At 37.1% G+C, this 19,580-nt stretch overlaps 2 protein-coding genes across 2 annotated transcripts in view; one reads left to right on the top strand and one right to left on the bottom strand.

Moving 5' to 3' along the window:
* Window positions 1–19,580, top strand: part of LOC137642681 (centrosomal protein of 135 kDa-like) — a 495,143-nt gene that overhangs the window by 278,529 nt on the left and 197,034 nt on the right. Inside the window, exons 21-22 of the mRNA XM_068375458.1 lie at window positions 520–730; window positions 8,196–8,311. Coding sequence (XP_068231559.1) covers window positions 520–730; window positions 8,196–8,311 — 327 coding nt within the window. The remainder of the gene's footprint in view (window positions 1–519; window positions 731–8,195; window positions 8,312–19,580) is intronic.
* Window positions 10,617–19,580, bottom strand: part of LOC137642210 (uncharacterized) — a 43,598-nt gene continuing 34,634 nt past the window's right edge. Inside the window, exons 3-5 of the mRNA XM_068374746.1 lie at window positions 14,481–14,620; window positions 13,818–13,981; window positions 10,617–12,584 (exon numbers count right to left, since the gene is read on the bottom strand). Of these exons, the coding sequence (XP_068230847.1) occupies window positions 11,299–12,584; window positions 13,818–13,981; window positions 14,481–14,620 (1,590 nt within the window). The 3' untranslated portion in view covers window positions 10,617–11,298. The remainder of the gene's footprint in view (window positions 12,585–13,817; window positions 13,982–14,480; window positions 14,621–19,580) is intronic.

Genomic DNA, 19,580 nt, shown 5'->3' with positions numbered 1-19,580 from the left:
TCTCCCCTCAGTATGTTGTGGTTGGGCTGGCCATTTATGGCACTTTATGATGAACAATCTTGGCTTCGGTGCGCTTCATATTTTCTGTCGAAGTTCTTTCTGACATATGGTGTTTCCTTTGCTGCACGATGATTCGTTTTGAGTATTGTGGTTTTTTTTATTGCATTATTATTATTACTTGTTGGTTAATAGATAGTGCATAGGATTAATTTTTATTATTTTATTAAAAATTCTTCATATTCATTTTATAAATTTGATTTCTATCATGTTATTGTACTTTATTATTTTAAGCTGTGATGCTATATTCATACTCTTAATATCTTCTTATAAGGAGTACTTTACTGCATGCAGTAATTAGGAAGGATATGTTAATGCGAGATTGTACTCCTCTCCACTCGATTAAGATAGAATCATTTTTCTTTAAAAATGACAGTACATTATTATTTTAGTCTTTAGCTGAACTATATTTAAGACTAGCCCCTGACTCACATTCAACACCATATGTGGTATTGTTTTCAGGAGACTCCTTGAACAAAAAGTAGGACAGATTGGTGATACTGAGCATCAGTTGGAGTTTCGATTAAATCAGTTGTCATCGGCTGAAGCACGTGTAAAAGATTTAGAGGGTCAGTTGTCCCAATTGAGTCAAGAACTTGCTGAAGCTAGAGCAACTGGCTCTGCAATGAGGAATAATGTTGCTCGATTAGATCATGACAAAGACTTGCTAACAGTAAGTGAGATTTTCTCTTCATTTGTTCAGTTTACAGTATTACATAAGTTACTTATTGTTCATATGTGTATACAAACATTTTGTCCTTTGAAATAGGGAAGGGTAATATTTTGATAGAGTCGCACCCAGCCATTACCGCTTGCCAGTACGTAGGATGATGTTTTTCTTTTTTCATAAGCGAAGCGAGCTCACGGTGGAGCAAAAACCATTAGATTTTGGTAATAGTTCGATAAAGGCCTTAATGATTTTTGCTCCGCTGTGCACTAGCTTCGCCGTGCACTAACTTCGCCGTGCACTAACTTCGTTCGCGAAAAAAGAAAAACATCAAGCTCCTATGTACTGGCAAGCAATAATGGCTGGGTGGGACTCTTATCAAAATATTACCTAGGGAAGCCCCTTCAGCGGAGCTGGAACGGCCATTGAAATTGTTAACGAGGTAGTTAATAAGAGGTGGTGCTCACTAGTGAGTAGCTCTCCCACCCGACTGTCGGAGACTTCAACTTTACATTTGGCCGCAACCACTATGATCTTTTTCTTTTACTTTCCAGAAAGTAAATGCGTTGTGTATAATGGATGTCAATAAGCAAGAAATTCATACTTGCCAGGGAAAGGGTAGATGCTGCAACTGTTAAACGGTGAAACTGACTGTAGATCAACACACTAACCGTGCTTTTTATAAGCTTTTGGTGGCTGCTCAAGTACAGTAGTTATGTAGCCAGCCCAGTTTTTGCAGAAGATAGGAAATATCTTGTGTATAGTAATGTTTAGATGTAAGTGGAATGAAAGGTACAATAACTAGCTCATCTCTTTCATCTTTCCTTCTCCTCCCTTGAGGAGGGATCAGTCAAAATGTTACTCACTGGGTCTGACTTGATCCTGGTAAGCTACACTTCTGAGTTTCATTCTTTGGAATTTGGCGAAGTATCGGGTTCCCCACTTACCGGGTGACCAAGTTGACTTGTGTTGGCCCCGTGTTTCAATGCACAGAGCCAGGGCCATGACCCAGTGTTCTTCGGTCAACTCTCTCTGTAAGGAAGGCCTCTCGACCCTGGAGACTGATCATTGACCTCTCATCTCTCAGCAATTTTCTCTGATAAACATCTTTCAAGATGGAGACAGCAGCCACGGTCAGGCAAGAAATAAAACTGCAGTATTATATGGTGACTCTTGAACTGAAGTATTTATTTTCAGATCTTGGTTCACCTTTCTTCCAGTAAGTATCTATCATACAGTAGTGGTAGTGGGCAAGTTCCCTCAGTTCAAGGGTCTCTGTTTTGGCTTGTCGACAGCACCCCAGGTCTTCACAAGGGTCTTCGAAGTAATCTCGTGTGCTCATACTGAGATCCATGTGCTCCGCTACCTGAATGATTAGTTGAATTTGTCAGAATTGGAAAAGTAACTCCTCTTCTGAGACAGGGTTCTCTTGGCTGTCCTATCACCTATGCAGAGGATAGTCTATCTGGGAATGGAGATCAACACCTTCCTAGGAAGAGTTTTTTCTTCCTGTGAAAGACTGTCATGTTGGTGGAAGGCAGCTCTTACCTTCCTGCAACAATCAATTCTCCCATATCACCAGTAGTGGAAACTCCTGTGACATGACATCCCTAGAGAAGTTGGTGCCAAGAGGCAGATCGTACCTAAGATCTCTTGAATGGGACCTCAAGTCAGGAAGGATGCAACATCTCAACAACCCATTCTTCCCTGTAAGAATCGGAGAAAAATCCTCAATTAGTGGGTTGAGGAAGAAAACCACAGACGAGGATGCCCACTCACTGCCTCCTCTGCAGTTTCTTTTCTTCTCCGACGCTTTGAGATAGGTATGGGGAGCTTACCTAAGTCTATGCATCATATCTGACTCCTTGAAGATCGCCGGGAGCATGTAAGCATTTTAGGGATGAAAGCAGCCTCTAGCTCTCCAAGAGTTTTTTCCTCTTCTATCAAGTAACTCGTTGGTACTGATTAGCAACAACACCACTGTGGTGTCCAACATCAACAAAAGGTATTATGTTTTTGCAGCTGTGCCATCTGGCAGTGAGGATTCTTGAGTGGGCAAAAGACAACAGGATTACGCTTTCAGCTTGCTTCATCCTGGAAAAGAGGAACATGGTAGCAGACAAGTATAGCGGGTAGACTCAAGTACTCTGTAGTTGGCTCGGAGTGATCTTTGTGTCATTCAGTAGCGATGGAAATCCTGACTTTGTGGGGTTCTCTGACGACAGACCTCTTCACGACATCTCTGGACAAAAAGCTCCCAATCTACTGCTCTTCCGTTCCAGACCCATAAGCGGTGTTTGAGGAAGCATTTCAGCACCCATGGGACCGCCTTAATGCTTATACATTTACCCCGCTCTGCCTACTTTGAAGAGTATTGAAATGAGTAATGGTCACTCCCAACCTTTTGTTAATGTTAGTAGCTACAAGGTGGCCTTGCATTTTTAGTTACCGGACCTTCTGTACCTCCTAAACAGAATCCGAGAAAATGGTCAACTTCCTCAACCTTCTACGTCAACCTCATGCCACAATGCTAGAGGATCCTTGCATCTTCCCTCATACAGGTTATCCAGTATCTCCTCTCGGAGAATGGCTTTTCTCTAGAGACAGAGCAGCAAGTCTGGATACCTTGCAAATCTTTGGCAGTTGTCCACCAGACCAAGTGGGACACCTTTTGTAGTTGGTGTCGTGGAAGGGTATCTCTCCTCTCGGAGCCTCTGTACCATCGATTGCCAACTTTTTTACTACTTCCGTAAGGAAGTAGTAAATCACCAACCCCCAAGAAAGCTCCAGGCTTCGATCTAAATGAATTGTTAGCGAGCCGGCTACTGATAGGTAATTAATTACCTGTCTGTTCTTCACACCTCGTTATAATTTTAAATCCCGTGTTCCAGCTTCGCTGTTGTTTATTCCCCTATAGTAAAGGACTCAGGTTTGTATCACCATCATCTCCTCCCACGCCCATTGACCCAAAGGGCCTCTATCTTGAGCGTTTAAATCAGTACTTCTCCATTCATCATCTACTTCACGTTTCATAGTCCTCAACTATGTAGGCCTGGGTCTTCCAACTCTTCTAGTGCCTTATGAAGCCCAATTGAAAGTTTGGTGAACTAATCTCTCTTGGGGAGTACAAAGAGCATGCCTACACCATCTCCATCTACCCCTCACCATGACCTCATCCACATATGGCACTTGAGTATTCTCTCTTATAGTTTCATTTCCAACACTGTCCTGCCATTTAACCCCCAATATTCTTCTGATGGCTTTATTCTCAAATCTACAAAATTTGTTGGATACTGTTTCTTTGTTATACCACGACTCATGTCCATACAGTAACACCGATCTCACTAAACAGACATATAGTCTGATTTTTAAATGTAATTTCTGTAGATTTTATTTCCAAATTGTACTTAACCTAGCCATTTTCTGATTTGCTATTTTCAATCTTTCATTAAACTCCAATTCTAAAGATCCTGTATTAGAGATCATAGTTCCTAAATATTTAAATGATTCCACCACATTAATCTTTTCTCCTTCTAATGATATTTCATCTTCCATTGCATATTTCGTTCTCATCATCTCTAGCTTTCTTCTATTTATCTTGAGCCCAACCTCATGTGATATTTCATGCATTCTGGTAAGCAAGCTTTTCAAGTCCTGTGGTGTTCTGCTTATAAGGACAGCGTCATCAGTATAATCTGGGTCAGCTAATTTACTGTTACCAATCCAGTCCAATACTTCTCCACTATCCCCAACTGTTCTCTATGCAAAATCCATGAGGAGGATAGGATAAACAATATAGGTGACTACACATTCCCTTGGAGTGCTCCATTGTTCTCTGAGAATTTGTTAGATAGGACTCCATTAACATTAACTTTCATTTGCTCTTCTCATGAACAGACTTAATCAGATTTACATATTTAAGAGGAACTCCATAATAATGCAGGACTCTCCGCAAAATTGGCTGCTGCACACTATCAAAGGCTTTTTCATAGTTCATAAATACAATTAAAAGTGGATTTCTATATTCTGCACATTGCTGTACCACATATTGAAATGAAACTTTGGTCATTACAACTTCTACTTTTTTCTAAATCTTGCTATTTCGTCTCTCAGCTTTTCATCAATCCTTCTCTCTAGTTTCTTTAGAATGAGCATATTGCATATTTTCTTGACAACTGGCTTAAGTGTGATGCCTCTGTAATTATTGCAATTAGTCAGATCTCCTAGTTTCCATTCATCAGGTTTGGCCTCTCCACACCACATTCTACAAAATAATCTTGTAAGTAGTCTGTGAGCCACTTCATTTTTAGCCAATATCATTTCAGCAGTTATTCCATCATATCCAGGGGCTTTCCATCTCTTGAGTTTTTTAATGATAGTATCGACTTCAAACACACTGAATTCATTCATGGGCACATCAAGGTCTTTCTCAGCTTCAGGTATATTAATCAAATTATTCCCTTCATATCTCCTATTCATACATACATATACCAAGGCACTTCCCCCAATTTTGGGGGGTAGCCAACGACAAACAAATGAAACAAAAAAGGGGACCTCCCCTCTCTACGTTCCTCCCAGCCTGACAAGGGACTCGATCGAGTTCGGCTGGTACTGCTAGGGTGCCACATTCCACCCTCCCCCATTATCCACCACAGATGAAGCTTCATAACGCTGAATCCCCTACTGCTGCTACCTCTGCGGTCATCCAAGGCACAGGAGGAAGCAGCAGGGCCTACCGGAACTGCGTCACAATCGCTCGCCATTCATTCCTATTTCTAGCACGCTCTCTTGCCTCTCTCACATCTATCCTCCTATCACCCAGAAGTTTCTTCACTCCATCCATCCACCCAAACCTTGGCCCTCCTCTTGTACTTTTCCCATCAACTCTTGCAATCAAGATCTCACTAAATTGTTCCATCCAGCTTTGCCTTTCTTCATCTTATGGTGTTATAACAGATCCATCTCTCTTTTTGATTGGTATATGATTCTTCTTTGCTCCAGTAGAGATTTCATTAATAATTTTATGAAAAATTCTTATACCATAGCCACTTCCTAAATTCACAGCTTTGTCAGCTTCATCTGCTTTCATGTCTAAATATTCTGTCCAGTGATTCCTGGCTTTTCTTCTGACCTCACTATCAATGCTGGAATACTTAGTATGCCTTACCTTGTAATTTTCATTACTTCCTTGAAATCTTTCAATTATTAAATTTTGTCTTTGTCTTCTTTTTATAGTATCCCAAGTATCATTTCATATCCATGGTTTTCTTTTTGTGACTGCATGTCCCAAAACTTCACTACCAACTGACTGATATATGTTCTTAATATCACACTATTCTTCACTAATTGTCTGCTCTTCTCTTAAAGTCTTGAAGACTGCGAATCAACTCCTACTTTCAATTGCAAATGTTTCTCTGTGCTCATCTTGTAGAAGCTTAGTTGTATCAAACCTAGGTATTCTAACTACATTTCTGTTGGGTGCTTTTAGTTTTAATTTCAGTTTGGCAATGAGGAGCTGGTGAACACTACCAATATCTGCACAACTATAGCTTCTTACATTTCTCAGAGTCCTCCTTCCCTCTTTATTAATGGCTCTATGATCTATTTGAATTTTGAAATTGTCACATGGCAAAGTCCATGTATATTTGTGGATCTCTTGTTCTGGAAAAGAGTACCTCCAGTAACAAGAATGTTTGTTGAACAAAAGCTTATAAAATGTGCCTCATTTTCATTTGTAACTTTGCCAAGACCCTCAATGCCCATCACATTCTCTCTACCTTGATTATTCTTTCCAACTTTAGCACTGAAATCACCAATCAAAATTTTCATATCTCTCTCTGGGATCTCATTTATTACACTGCAGTTCTTCATAGTATTCCTTTTTCCTTTCTTCTGGGGAATCATTTGTTTGTGCATAGCAAACTATAATACTCTTATTGCATTGTTTTTATTTATACTTTGCAAGCAAAAATCTACTATTTACATCTCTCCATTCAGTTAATGCCTTTTCTGCTCTTGATGTTATCATCATTCCTATCCCCTTCTCTTCCAACTCCGTATGTTCTTCCTGAGTAGATATATATTGTCTTGGTCTAAAATTTCATTACCAATCCCCTTATGACGTGTTTCACTTGGGGCCAAAATATCCAAACCAATAATCATATTCCACTTTCTGTAACTTCCCAATCCGATTCTTGGTTCTAACATTCCAATCACCAATTTTCAACTTTTATCCAGTATTTATAAACCGGGAGATTCTTAGCACCCTGCTATGCCCGGGACTGGGGGCCATTCTGTCATTTTTGATTAGCGTAGACTGACTAAATCCATAGAGGATTAATTTTCTAAATTCATCAAAGGATAGCCAGTTCTTTGTAATGCCTAGTGCTTATCTAACTAAGGTAAGTGATCTCTGCTGGTCCATACTAATTTCAGTAAGATCATCCGCCAGGCATGAGGAGTAGAAGCCGAAAAAACCTCTTGTCTGTCGCTTTAAACCCAATCTGTCACCCTGCTGCCAGTGACATCGAGATTTAGGGGGGCATTTCCTCCACACCCAAAGTTCTCATTACTCCACCAGCTTCTTCATCCCCATATACTGTATAACCTTTGGCAGACATGGGTTGCTAATATATACTGCCCAACACAGTATTCTATAGTTAAGGAAAATACAATGTACTTAAAAAAAATTTGATATGTTTTCCTTAAATACAGCACATTAAAAAATTTGCAAACAACTTTGTGGTGGTCATTGGCAAGGTACTTTGGAAACTTTCGTCTTACCTCACTTTTCCTCACCTTCCCTATTCATTCATTTATTGTCATTGATTCATTATTATTGACCAAAACTCTGTGAACTCTACAAGCTTCCTGGATATGTATGAAGGTATCAACTTTATCCAAACCCCAAACATGAAATATGCTTTGCCAAACCCTTTGATTTTTTTGTATCAGCTTGTAGGTTATACCCGCCATTCATAAGTAACACTAATTCTGAGCAACCTATGTTTCAAGCCCTAAGTGATATCACTGTATGATGTATAGATGCAGTATCTTAGCTGATGTCATTCCAATTAAATGACTGTTCTTTAATTTGTTTGCATTCCTGTTGAAGTAGATATTTCGTATTAAAAGGTTAAGTTTATTTTTTTACCACAATTGCAAGTAAAATAATTTTATGTTATGTGCATATGAAACATTGCTTTACACCAGGAATGCACAGATACATAAATTATAGAGCAAAATTCAATTTTATTCATGCTTTACCTTTCTGTAGGGGATGTAACTTATATGCCTTCAAGGGTAAATGGACCTTTTTCAATATTTTGCTTTTAGTAGAACAAATTTGGTTTTTATTCCATCTGTCAATTGTTCAAATATGGTTACATCTAGCTCAGTCTGATTTTTCTGATGTTAAAAATATTTGCATTTTTCGATGGATTAGTTATAAAGATATATTCTGTATTTCCAGGCTGAGTTAGACACAAAAACTGAACATTTAGGAAACTTGAGAGAGGAATTAAGGAAGAAGGAAGCCTTGATAGCGCATCTTGAGGGTAACATCACCAAACTGCAGGGAAAGCTTGAGTGAGTACAATCATTTTGATGTAATTTTGCATGATGTACAGTGTTTTTTATATTCATACTGTAGACTTGAATTGGTGAAAACCAAGGAAACAATGGGACATTTGATGTAAACAGTGATATTTTACATGTCAAAGAGAAAGGAAATAGTAAAGGCCTACATCAGGGAAGCTGATATAAGGAAAAAATATCTGAAACAGTTTCTTTAGCTAATAAGAATCATATCTCCTGTACTGAGACACATTTCCAGTCTCATAGGGGTTAGAAGGACCAAAAGGAAGGAGATAAAAGTAAAAAAATAGAAAGAAGTGCTTCATGGGTTGGAAGGGATGCTGCAAAATAACATTCTAGCCTACTATAGTTAAGGCACACTGTTAGGAGTCCCCCTTTTTGTGAGGAGATAGTATTGAACTCGGCAAATTTTATATGGTGATTGTTTAGTTTTTATTTCCATTCACATCTTCTCAAACAGTACCATCCTGTTTGTAATAGGCTACTAGGTATACAGTTTATTGTAATAGTCACGCCTTCTCCATCATAAGGCTCAATACTACACAGTATTCGAGAAGTTTTATTCCAGTTGAGACCAAGTTGTGGGATGATCTTCCTAATCAGGTTGTTGAATCGATGGAACTTAAAGAGTTCAAACTAGCAGCAAATAATTTCATGTTGAACAGATTGGCACAAGTCTCTGTTTATAGTTTATTTATGAAAGATATATTTTAATGTTGTTACTGTTCTTAAAATATTTTATTTTAATTTTTCATTAATTCTCTTATAGTTTATTTATTTCCTTACCTTACTGGGCTATTTTTCCCTTGCTTGAGCCCTTGGGCTCATACCATCCAGCTTTTCCAACAAAGCTGGTAGCTTAGCTAGTAATAATTATATAAGTAGCCTAGCACTATTCTCTATTCTATTATACCTTTTGGAAGCGAGAAAAAGATGGGGGAAGATAAAAATGGAGTGAACCTCAAAGGTAAGGAGTTTTAGAAAAATAATGAGTTGAGAATTCCAAGTTTAAAGAGTAGATTTAAATAAATAATGACCAAGTTGATCACTCTTAGGGTTACTACTTTTAATAGTAAATGTGGTAGGTAATGATCTTATTGGCAACACAATTCTGCCAAAAGAAGTTGCTTATGTCTTGAGTTATTGATCCTCTAGGTGGGCAATTCTGTCACTGCACCTCACTTTGTGCACTGTAGGTGTTATTTAGAGATCTCTGTAGCATTCCCATGGCCCCTAGCTGTGCACTTGCTCTTATACCCTAATTTATGTTCATTTCTGATTTCTTTCTTCCCTTTTGCTGTTCAACCTCTTTAATTTTTACTTCATAGTGCAACTGCAAGGTTTTGCTCCAGTTGTACTTTGGTGCTGAATGGCCTCACAGTTCCCAACACCAGGCTATATATACCCCAAATTAAAAAATCCAATCCAGTCCAATCCTTAAATTGCAGACATTTAGATTTAAATATTTCAATACTAAGGAAGAGGCAAGCGTTTAAGTTGTTAAAAAAGAAAAAAACATCTGTAGTATTTAAGGAATATTTCAAACAAGGATAGAAACGGCTGACAGTAAGCTTTAATACAGTACCATATTTAGAATGAAGTGAAGTACTAAAAATGTCAAAGCAAATCTATCAATTTCCTAGAGCTACAAGTTTTTTGCAAAGCATGTTTGAAATAATGTGCACTCATACTATGTCAAAGGAAGTGAAACATTGGAAGATATTTACGTCAATACAAATGTTTTTAGACTGAATTCAAGCGGTTGCAGAGAAATGGGTAAAAACTGTCATTGAAACATTGAACTCAACAAAATACTATTTTCTGTTGAGAATAGAGCTATTAGGCAAAGAAAGTGCAATTTGCGAATTACTAGGAATAGCATAGGAGAGATGAAAGATCAAGAAAGTTAACTTGAGAGTGTTGATATATCAACGAAAGCTTATACATTGTGTAATATCGATAATTTCTTCTTATCTACTGTATATTTAAATGCTGTACAGGATAAAAGGATTAAGAGTTTATATATGTAGAAGAAATGTATGTTGAATGGGAGGTAACATAATACCTTATGATAACACTTTAGCCAGATTTGCAAGTTTGAAAGATTATAAGTTTTGAACAAAATATGAAGAATTTAGGCAAACAAATATTCTTTTTCCTTTTAGATATTCTTTAATAGATGAGCATTATTGTTAAAACTTGGATGACTCAACTCTGTACATAATCATTTTAAAAATATTTTTATAGGATTGGGACTTTAGATTTTGCATATTTTTTTATGTCAACGAATATGATTGCAAACAACTAAAGATGCAAAAATTTATTCATTTTTCTTATAATAATTTTGAAAAAAAATTATCACAAGCTTAAGCATTTACAATGCAGATCATATCAAACATAGCTAAGAAGCATTCACTCTCCATGAACAAGAAAGAGGCATATGCATGTATAGGATTCCATATTAATACAATTTTCTCTTTGTCAATGATTCATGTATTTTCTTGTCAGAAATTAACAAGATATCAGTGTGTATTTTCTTTTCATAACAAAGTTTTCAAATAATAATTCTCTTTCCACAGAAAGTACTGTCTAAGACCATATTAATGATAGTTTAGAAAGGAAAAGAGGAAAAAATGCAGACACTGTTTTTTTTTTTCCCCTTGAATACTGTACTGTATTAGTGCACGTTGTTATTTAATATTGTACTGCGGTGGTTTTTGGCAGGTTAATCATCAAGCACTAGGTATTCTTATGACATTTTACTCAGATCTGTAAGAGAGGTATTGAATCCCTTCAAGTCTCCACTCCTTTCTGATATAGTATTATATCTCATCTTATAACATTTAGATAATTTTACTCAGGAAGTATTAGATTCGTTAGAAAGTAGCTTTACATAGTATTCCCTACTTGTAACATAAATATCACAGGTGAAATGAGTGCGTAGTACACTTTAATGCCCATAAATTGAATGTCCTCATTTATCTTGATGAAGGTAACTTGCCCCACCATGGAGTTAATGATCTAGCTCCATCTGGCCTCCCAGTAAAGTATGTATCTGTGTCATCTTCTCCTGGTATTTTGAAATAACTACTATCAAGTAGTCCCCAAATATCGCTATTGCCCATAGACCGTCCTGCCCTTTGGGTATACACTGTTTCCTCTTCATCTTTTATATGAGTACTGTCCATCTCTCCAAGAGAGTAAATGTTTGTTGGAGCAGGACGGGATGGCCGAGATTGACCTCCAGATTCGGGTGCTAGAGATTTCGCCGACCGATGATTGCTTGGTATCGTTATGTTATCTGATCTTATTGTTCCATTAAGATTACCAAGCACAATTGTACTATCAGCTCTTGCTGCTTCAACATTATTACTTTCTTCAATGGGTTGGGCTCCAGGAGAGCCTTCTTTTGCCTCTCTGTGGCTTACTAAAAGGAGACTATTAGGGGTAACAGGAGAATCCACTGAAGTGCAGATGGGAGTAATTGGACGCCACCTTTTTACTGTTAACATTTCTCCTGTACTGCAAGGTCCACGGCTCTCCAACTTATAACAGTGTCCATCTTCCCATTTGACATAGCCCTTATTAAGATCACATGTGCAATGTACGTGTCCAGTTGCTTTTTCGTATGACAGAACCTGTGAATGTTGGCAAGGTCCTGTGGCCCCTAACTCATAACATTTAGCATCCTTAGCCCAATAACCAATAAGCTCTTCTGTACATCCACATGTACCCCGAAGTGGTGACTCTTCATCATAAATAAATAGCTGTCCTTCAGGGCATGGCCCTCTCCACCCCAGCTTATAGCAGCCATTTGTTTCAGGATAATAACGGCGGGTCCCAGTACATGGGTAAGGTATGCATTCACCACTGTTATCTGTTGCATTTATAGTTGATATAAAGAAGTGGCCTTTTTCACAAGGTCCTCTAGAATAGATTCTATAGCAGTGACCATTGAGTGGCCACAGAGCATGGTCTTTACGACATTCACAAGCAGTTACCATAACACGTGGGTCAAAATTAAAGACTTGACCTGGATTACATGGACCTTGATGATTTAATTCATAACATCCATTGCTATGGTTATGGTAGTTTGTTAAGATTGAAGAGCTGCAGCTGCACTGTGTTGAACCCTTTGTAGCATTGAAAAGAAATATATTTCCTTCAAGGCAGGGCCCGCGTTTGAACAGCTCAAAGCATAGTCCAGTCAGAGACCAGTAATTACTGAACATGAGATTCTTGTCACATCCACAGTCAGGGAACCCTATAAAAGAAAATAGGAATTAACAAGAAATTTTTACCTTTAAAGTTATTCGCTTTTTTTAAGAACAGTATAAAAATATAGGAGAATACATTCGGGGAATTTAACCATTTCTTGTTTTATTATACAGAATTTTTATAGATCAGAATGTAAAGAACCAGGCAATTGCAGAGCACATATGGGAACTGACTTTATCATATGCAAGTAGCCTCTTCTTGTGGTTAGGTTCTTCATTAGAATTCACTTTATGAAAAGTGCTATTTATGCTTAAAGATAAACTGATAATCATAAGTAAATAGTTGATTAACGAGTGTCCCTATCATGATAGATTTTGATTGATCGGGTGGTTTTAATCTATTTCCAGACATTTTCTGTAAAGCAATAAATGTGGAGAATTTGATAAACCAAAGGAGGACTAAGTTTTAAAAAAGAGAGTTCTTAATCTGCTTTAAGTGCTAGTCAAAATAGCTCAAAGTAAAGTTTAGAAGTTAGGGAGTCTTGAAGAGTAAGGATGTTTTGAAGTTTCCCACTAGAATAAATTGATTCTTAGTAATTAAAAAAGAAAATAAGTTATTCTTTATTACTTCATGTAAGGTATTGATCCATATCATTTAGGTGATACTGTACTTCTAGAAATACTAAGGTGTCAGGCTAGTTAACAAGAAGAATCTTGGCCATAGAGAATTCTTGTAGGTCTTGATCAAGTTATGATCATCAGCAAAGGTCACTAGAGATTAAAACCACTCTATTTCTGTTGACAACAATGTAAATAAAAGTGAGATTTGGCTTAGTTGGAGTTCAACCTTCATTCATTAGTGGTGTAACAGTTCACCCAGGTCACATTTTCTTTTCAATGAAAAAGTCGGTAAAGTAAATGCAGTTGGTATACAACATGTATACTAAAGAATTAGTAGTGTTTGGGCTTCTACTTCAAACACAAAGGCTGGTAGAACATTAGTGATGTTCTGTACAATGTCATTTAAAGGAGGTTAATTTTGTCCCTTAGAAATTTTGAACATTCATCATACCTCAACCCCTGATAATCAATTTTTAGGTATGGTAACTGCTTCTTGAAGGCTACTAATGAGTATCACCAAAATTTATAGAGATGTATTGAAGTAGGTTTAGAAAACTGTCAAATCAATATTGGGGCCATTAAATATCTATTAATTTTACGTCTTTGGATTGATATATGGAAATGAGGGCAGTGAATATACAGTAATCTGTTGATTTTACCTGTTTCTGGATTTATGTATAAAAGATATCCATTTAAGCAAGGTCCTTGGGTGTGAAGTTCGAAACACTTGTTGCTGCGAGGCCAAAATACATGTCTGGGTGGACACTGGAGGAAATCTTGACATATTCCTGTTTTGAGTGTTTCTTCACCAGCCAGAAATTGTCTGAGAATGATACATAGATTAACTTGAGACTTTTTAGAACATCTTTATTGAATGTCTTGTATCTTTGTGTTTTAAGTACTATTTTATCCAAATTAATCAAGTTACTTGAAACATCAGTGTACTCAAAAATTTTCAACTTAGTACTATAAGTATAGTATGTCGATTGTTTGCAAATAGTCATCCAACTTTATTTTCTAATGTCTTTGTAAAATTAAGCAGATAAATTAAAAAGAGAGATTTTGTTAAAAAACTGGTACAAGCACCATTTATTTTGTCTGCTACAGTAAAGAAGCAATCATGTATGTTTTGTCCAAACACTAATCATTATAAATAGTTGTCTAGTAAATATCAGCTCAGGAATTCTGCAGTAGTTCACAAGTTGTAATTAATGCAGAATGTGGTTCTTTCAAGGTGTCTGCATCGTTTGGTAGTTTAGTTTCAATTTGTTGAAGATATTACCTCATCTGTCTTGTTTTACCTTGTCTGTTGTAGGGGTTACCTGGGAGGGCAAGGCCCTTTTGAATATTCATCAAAGCAGAGTCCTGTTGGCTTATGTAGTACTTGGCTTCGTGGACATCGACAGGAGCCTTTCCCAGCTGATAGATCGTAATAGAATTCTTGTGTCTCATTACATGGACCCTGAAATAAGATAAAGAAAATAAACAATAGGTCAGAGAGGAAATCCGTTGTTAGGTAGCTTTACGAAATATTGGATTTTACGTGGAGAGACAGAAATTGAATGTGTTTGAGATGAAGTGTCTAAGGAGTATGGCTGGTGTATCTCGTGTTGATAGGGTTAGGAACGAAGTGGTGAGAGTGAGAACGGGTGTAAGAAATGAGTTAGCAGCTAGAGTGGATATGAATGTGTTGAGGTGGTTTGGCCATAGAGAGAGAATGGAAAATGGATGTCTGCTAAAGAAGGTGATGAAGCAAGAGTTGATGGGAGAAGTACTAGAGGAAGGCCAAGGTTTGGGTGGATGGATGGAGTGAAGGAAGCTCTGGGTGATAGGAGGATAGATGTGAGCGAGGCAAGAGAGCGTGCTAGAAATAGGAATGAATGGCGAGCGATTGTGATGCAGTTCCGGTAGGCCCTGCTGCTGCCTCCGATGCCTTAGATGACCGCTGAGGTAGCAGCAGTAGGGGATTCAGCATTATGAAGCTTCATCTGTGGTGGATAATGTGGGACGGTGGGCTGTGACACCCTAGCAGTACCAGCCGAACTCGGTTGAGTCCCTTGTTAGGCTGGGAGGAACGTAGTGAGTAGAGGTCCCCTTTTTGTTTTTGTTTCTTTGTTGATGTCGGCTACCCCCCAAAATTGGGGGAAGTGCCATGGTATATGTATGTATGTATGTATGTATCATAAAAATATATAGGTATATGTGTTCATGACATAGGCAGTAGGCAGCCACTCAAGAAACTTTATTTTTATTCCTATAATGAGTATTGCTATATCAAGACAGCTTGTAAGTCTTTCCTAGTATTCCCAGGTTAAATAAAACTTTGTATTGGTTAGTGTTTTTAGTGGCTCTTAGTTTCTCAATACAAAATAGGACATTTCAAATTGAGGATAGTGTTTGATTACATATGTTTTCAAAAGGACCAGGATGAAAATTTCTTCAAATGTAACTAAGCAAAGAAATTTATATAATTAATGGGAAGTGCTGTATTCTTCGATTGGTTACATAATCTTTTATGAGAATAACAATTAATGGGGAATGGAAACACAATGATACTATGTAGAGGTATGTAGATATTGCTCAAGGCAACTAATTCTAAAAATCGCACTACTGTATACTGTTTGTGGGAAGTTTAAACCGGAATAGTGTACTGTATATCACTCTCATCACCATCATCATGAAAAATAATGTTTTCATGTCAGGTGTTCCCTGTACAGCAGTGGTTCCCAAACTGGGGGGCGTGCCCCACTAGGGGGGCGTGAGGACGATACAAGGGGGGCGTGAAGTTATATGCTCGAAATTACTTGTTTAATAGAATAATAAAATCATTAAAAGAACTAATATCTGTCATTACATACATGCAAAGTATAATTATAGCAGTCACTCCAACCAGTTTTCTATTAAGCTAGTTCTCTTTAAACGTTTTGGACACGTCACTGATACCAGCCAACTGGATTTTCAGCTCTTGTTGTTCTGAAAACAAAACAGCGCAACCGACTTGATGTAGAAAATGACTGGCGTTGTGCGCTGTCATCCTTCAATCCTAGAATTTCTGATCTTGCGAGGAAGAAGCAGCAGCATCCGTCTCACTAAATTTGACCAGAAATTGTGCCTTAGTCTCATAAGTATTTCCAAATATTATATACCTGTACCATGTTTTCAAATTATATATTCTTGAATTTGCAACTCAAATTTGCCAATTTGCTAATGTTCAAACTTTTTTTTTCGTTCACAAACAGAAATCTGTTTTCCAGTACAATGCTAAGAAATAAATGTGAGAATCATTTCATATAAAAAAAGAGAGGAGTGGGGGCGTACGGGTCTACTGGAAGCAAAAAGGGGGCGTCAGGTAAGATAGTTTGAGAAACACTGCTGTACAGGGTTAAATATGAAATGAGTTCTCTGCAAAATAACAATAATGATAAAAATACTTAGGTATTTTTTTATTTCAAGACTGAGTGGCGGTATAAAGTCTGATTTAACTTGAGTATATTCTGAAAGACTAACAAGCTGTCCTGACTTTGAGATTGTTATTCATTAAGCTGCACAGTATACAATCATTGTGTGCTTTCTGCATGAATTCGTATCTGGTCTGGGTCTTCATTCGTTACATTTCGTCATTATATATTGGGCCTTCCTATAATCTTCCTCTTTCTACAATTTACATGCAAAACTTTTATCATATTTCCATACCAAGTCAGTTTTTGAGATCTCAGTCAGATTTTAAGGCATCTCGACACCTCATCTCTTCACAAATCTTTTTTCAGTATGATTATCAGTTCAAACTCATGCCATTGATCATAGCAGTTTTTAAATACTGCACACTACTTCCAAATCTGCCTTTTTCTTTACTTCAGCTTCTTTAATTAGTATAGGCCTTAAATACATTTGATTTATTTTTCTTTTTTAGCAATATATTCCAATTTACAATAACCCTACTAATTTTTTTAATCAACTTCATTCATGCTTTTGTTAGTCTTTTTTAATGGTTTGCCAGCCCAATTTGTACTCAGGTGGCACAGAAAACTTCAAAGTTATTTTGTCTCGCCTTCCACCATATGTAGGTGCTACTCCCTGATTTCTCTTCACTTCACTTGATGTTCTTATGTATTTCTTGCACTGAAAATATCTTATGCCATTTATATTTTGCAGCTCTAATAATATCTTGTCTCAGTTTATTAAATTTGATACATAGCATTGAGTTTACCCCTACTCCTTATCCATGGTATCCATATTGCACTTTTCTGGTTGTTCTTTTCCCCTTGAGTTCTTCTGTGACACCACAAGCTTTATGGCTTTGATTTTTGTTTTGCTCTTATAGATTTATAAGACTTCCATTCTTGAATCTTGAAAATTTTTAATATCTCTTCCTCTTATGCTGTTATGGAGGCTAAGTCATATGCATATCACAGCTTCTAGTCCTAGCTTTCTGCACTTTTTTTGTAGCTACCTCTGTTACAATGATAGACAAACAATAAAATCAGTATGTATACAAGTTACGAAGGTATTTAATCATAATATTTTCTGGATACGATATCCCTAAGATTATTAGTCAAATTGATACAGCAAGTTTCCAAAGAATCTAGGAGACATGTGTAAGAAAAAGATTAGAGAAGGGTCAGATCTGTATTAAAAAAGGAATGACGTACTCATTTTAATCTTTAGCTAAAACAAATTGCAATTTTGAAGTGGAAATATTTAAAACTTTGCCATATATCTAATTCTAGTTAAAGAAATGTTTTCACTGAAAAACTATTTAAAGCTATATACTGTACAATCAGCCTCTATTCGTGGATTCGGTCATTTGGAATACAGTGCAGAGAACCATATACTGTACAGTAGTCATACCTCTCTTCATGAAAGAATCTGCTTACAAAATTTTCACGCTGGGAAATGAGATGCGAATAATTTTATGACTCACTTTGCGGAAAAGGTTTGCCAGCCAGGCCGAGAAGAAAATAGTCACCCACTTAAAAAAGTTGAAGAAAATGGATTTACACAATAGAAATTGTAGCTGTACTATATAGTAGGGGTAACTATAATAGTACATTGCACATGGTACTGTATGTTTTGTATATATACAGTATTTTACTGTATACATTGTATTGTTTTCCATTTATTATTACATAATGTTCTAATAACTACTTAATTAACAGTTATTAACATTTAGTTAGGTATATTGAATGGTTCAAATATATTTGGCTGTTCAGTATTTCATTGTGATTATACTGCAGCTTTATTATAAGATTTAATGTGGTATTTTGTAGGGTTTAGAACGAATTAGGCGATTTACATGTAAAATGTGACTCTCAACATGAAAAAATCACGTTACGAAAGCCACTCCAGAACGAATTAATTTCGTGTTGTGAGGCATTACTGTATTATTATTATTATTATTATTATTATTATTATTATTAGTTGCTCAGCTACAGCCCTAGTTAGAAAAGCGGAATGCTGTAAGCCCAGGTGCTCTAACATGGAAAATAGCCTAATGAGGAAAGGAAATAAACAAACTACAGGAGAAGTAAATAGCAATTAGAATAAAATATTTTAAGAACAGAAACATCATTAAAATAAAACTTTCATATCAAAACTCCAAAATAACAAGAGGAAGGTTAATAGAATATAATAGTGAGCCAGAGTGTACCCTCAAACAAGAGAACTCTATCTCAAGACAGTGGAAGACTATGGTACAAAGGCTATGGCACTGCCCAAGACTAGTATACAGTGGTTTGATTTTGGAGTGTCCTTTTCCTAGAAGAGCTGTTTACTATAGTTAAAGAGTCTCTTCACCCCTTAACAAGAGGAACAGTGCAGTAGTTAATTCCCTAAGTGAAAAAGAATTGTTTGGTAATCTCAGTGTTGCCAGGTGTATGAGAATAGAGGAGAATATGTAAAGAATAGGCCAGACTATTATTATTATTATTATTATTATTATTATTAGTCAAGCTACAACCCTAGTTGGAAAAGCAAGATGCTATAAGCCCAAGGGCTCCAATTAGGAAAAATAGCCCAGTGAGGAAAGGAAATAAGGAAATAAGGTGTATGTGTAGGCAAAGGGGAAATGAGCGGTACCCAGAAAGAAGGATCCAACGTAGTACTGTCTGGCTAGTCAAAGGACCCATTGACTCGCTAGCTGTAGTATCTCAATGGGTGGCTGGTGCCCTGGCCAACCTACTACCTACTAAATAAGAAATCACATATTTCTCGTTTTGTGATAGTTACAGCCTAACGATTTCAAACCAACCGCGCTCCTTGGCACCCTGGCACCCAGCATGCTTCACCCCTTTCCCACTCCACACAGCATGCTTCGCCCCGTTCCCCTCACCACACAGTACAATACCCCATCTCTCATTAACTTGGCCTCAGCCCTGCATTGTCTCTCCTCATGTGTGCATCTCCTACTTCAGTCTTTTTTGTGC

The sequence above is a fragment of the Palaemon carinicauda genome, chromosome 6 (assembly GCF_036898095.1).
Source record: "Palaemon carinicauda isolate YSFRI2023 chromosome 6, ASM3689809v2, whole genome shotgun sequence".
Lineage (NCBI taxonomy): Eukaryota > Metazoa > Arthropoda > Malacostraca > Decapoda > Palaemonidae > Palaemon > Palaemon carinicauda.
The sequence above is the reverse complement of the archived record's forward strand: the minus strand, read 5'-3'. Positions and strand labels throughout refer to the sequence as shown.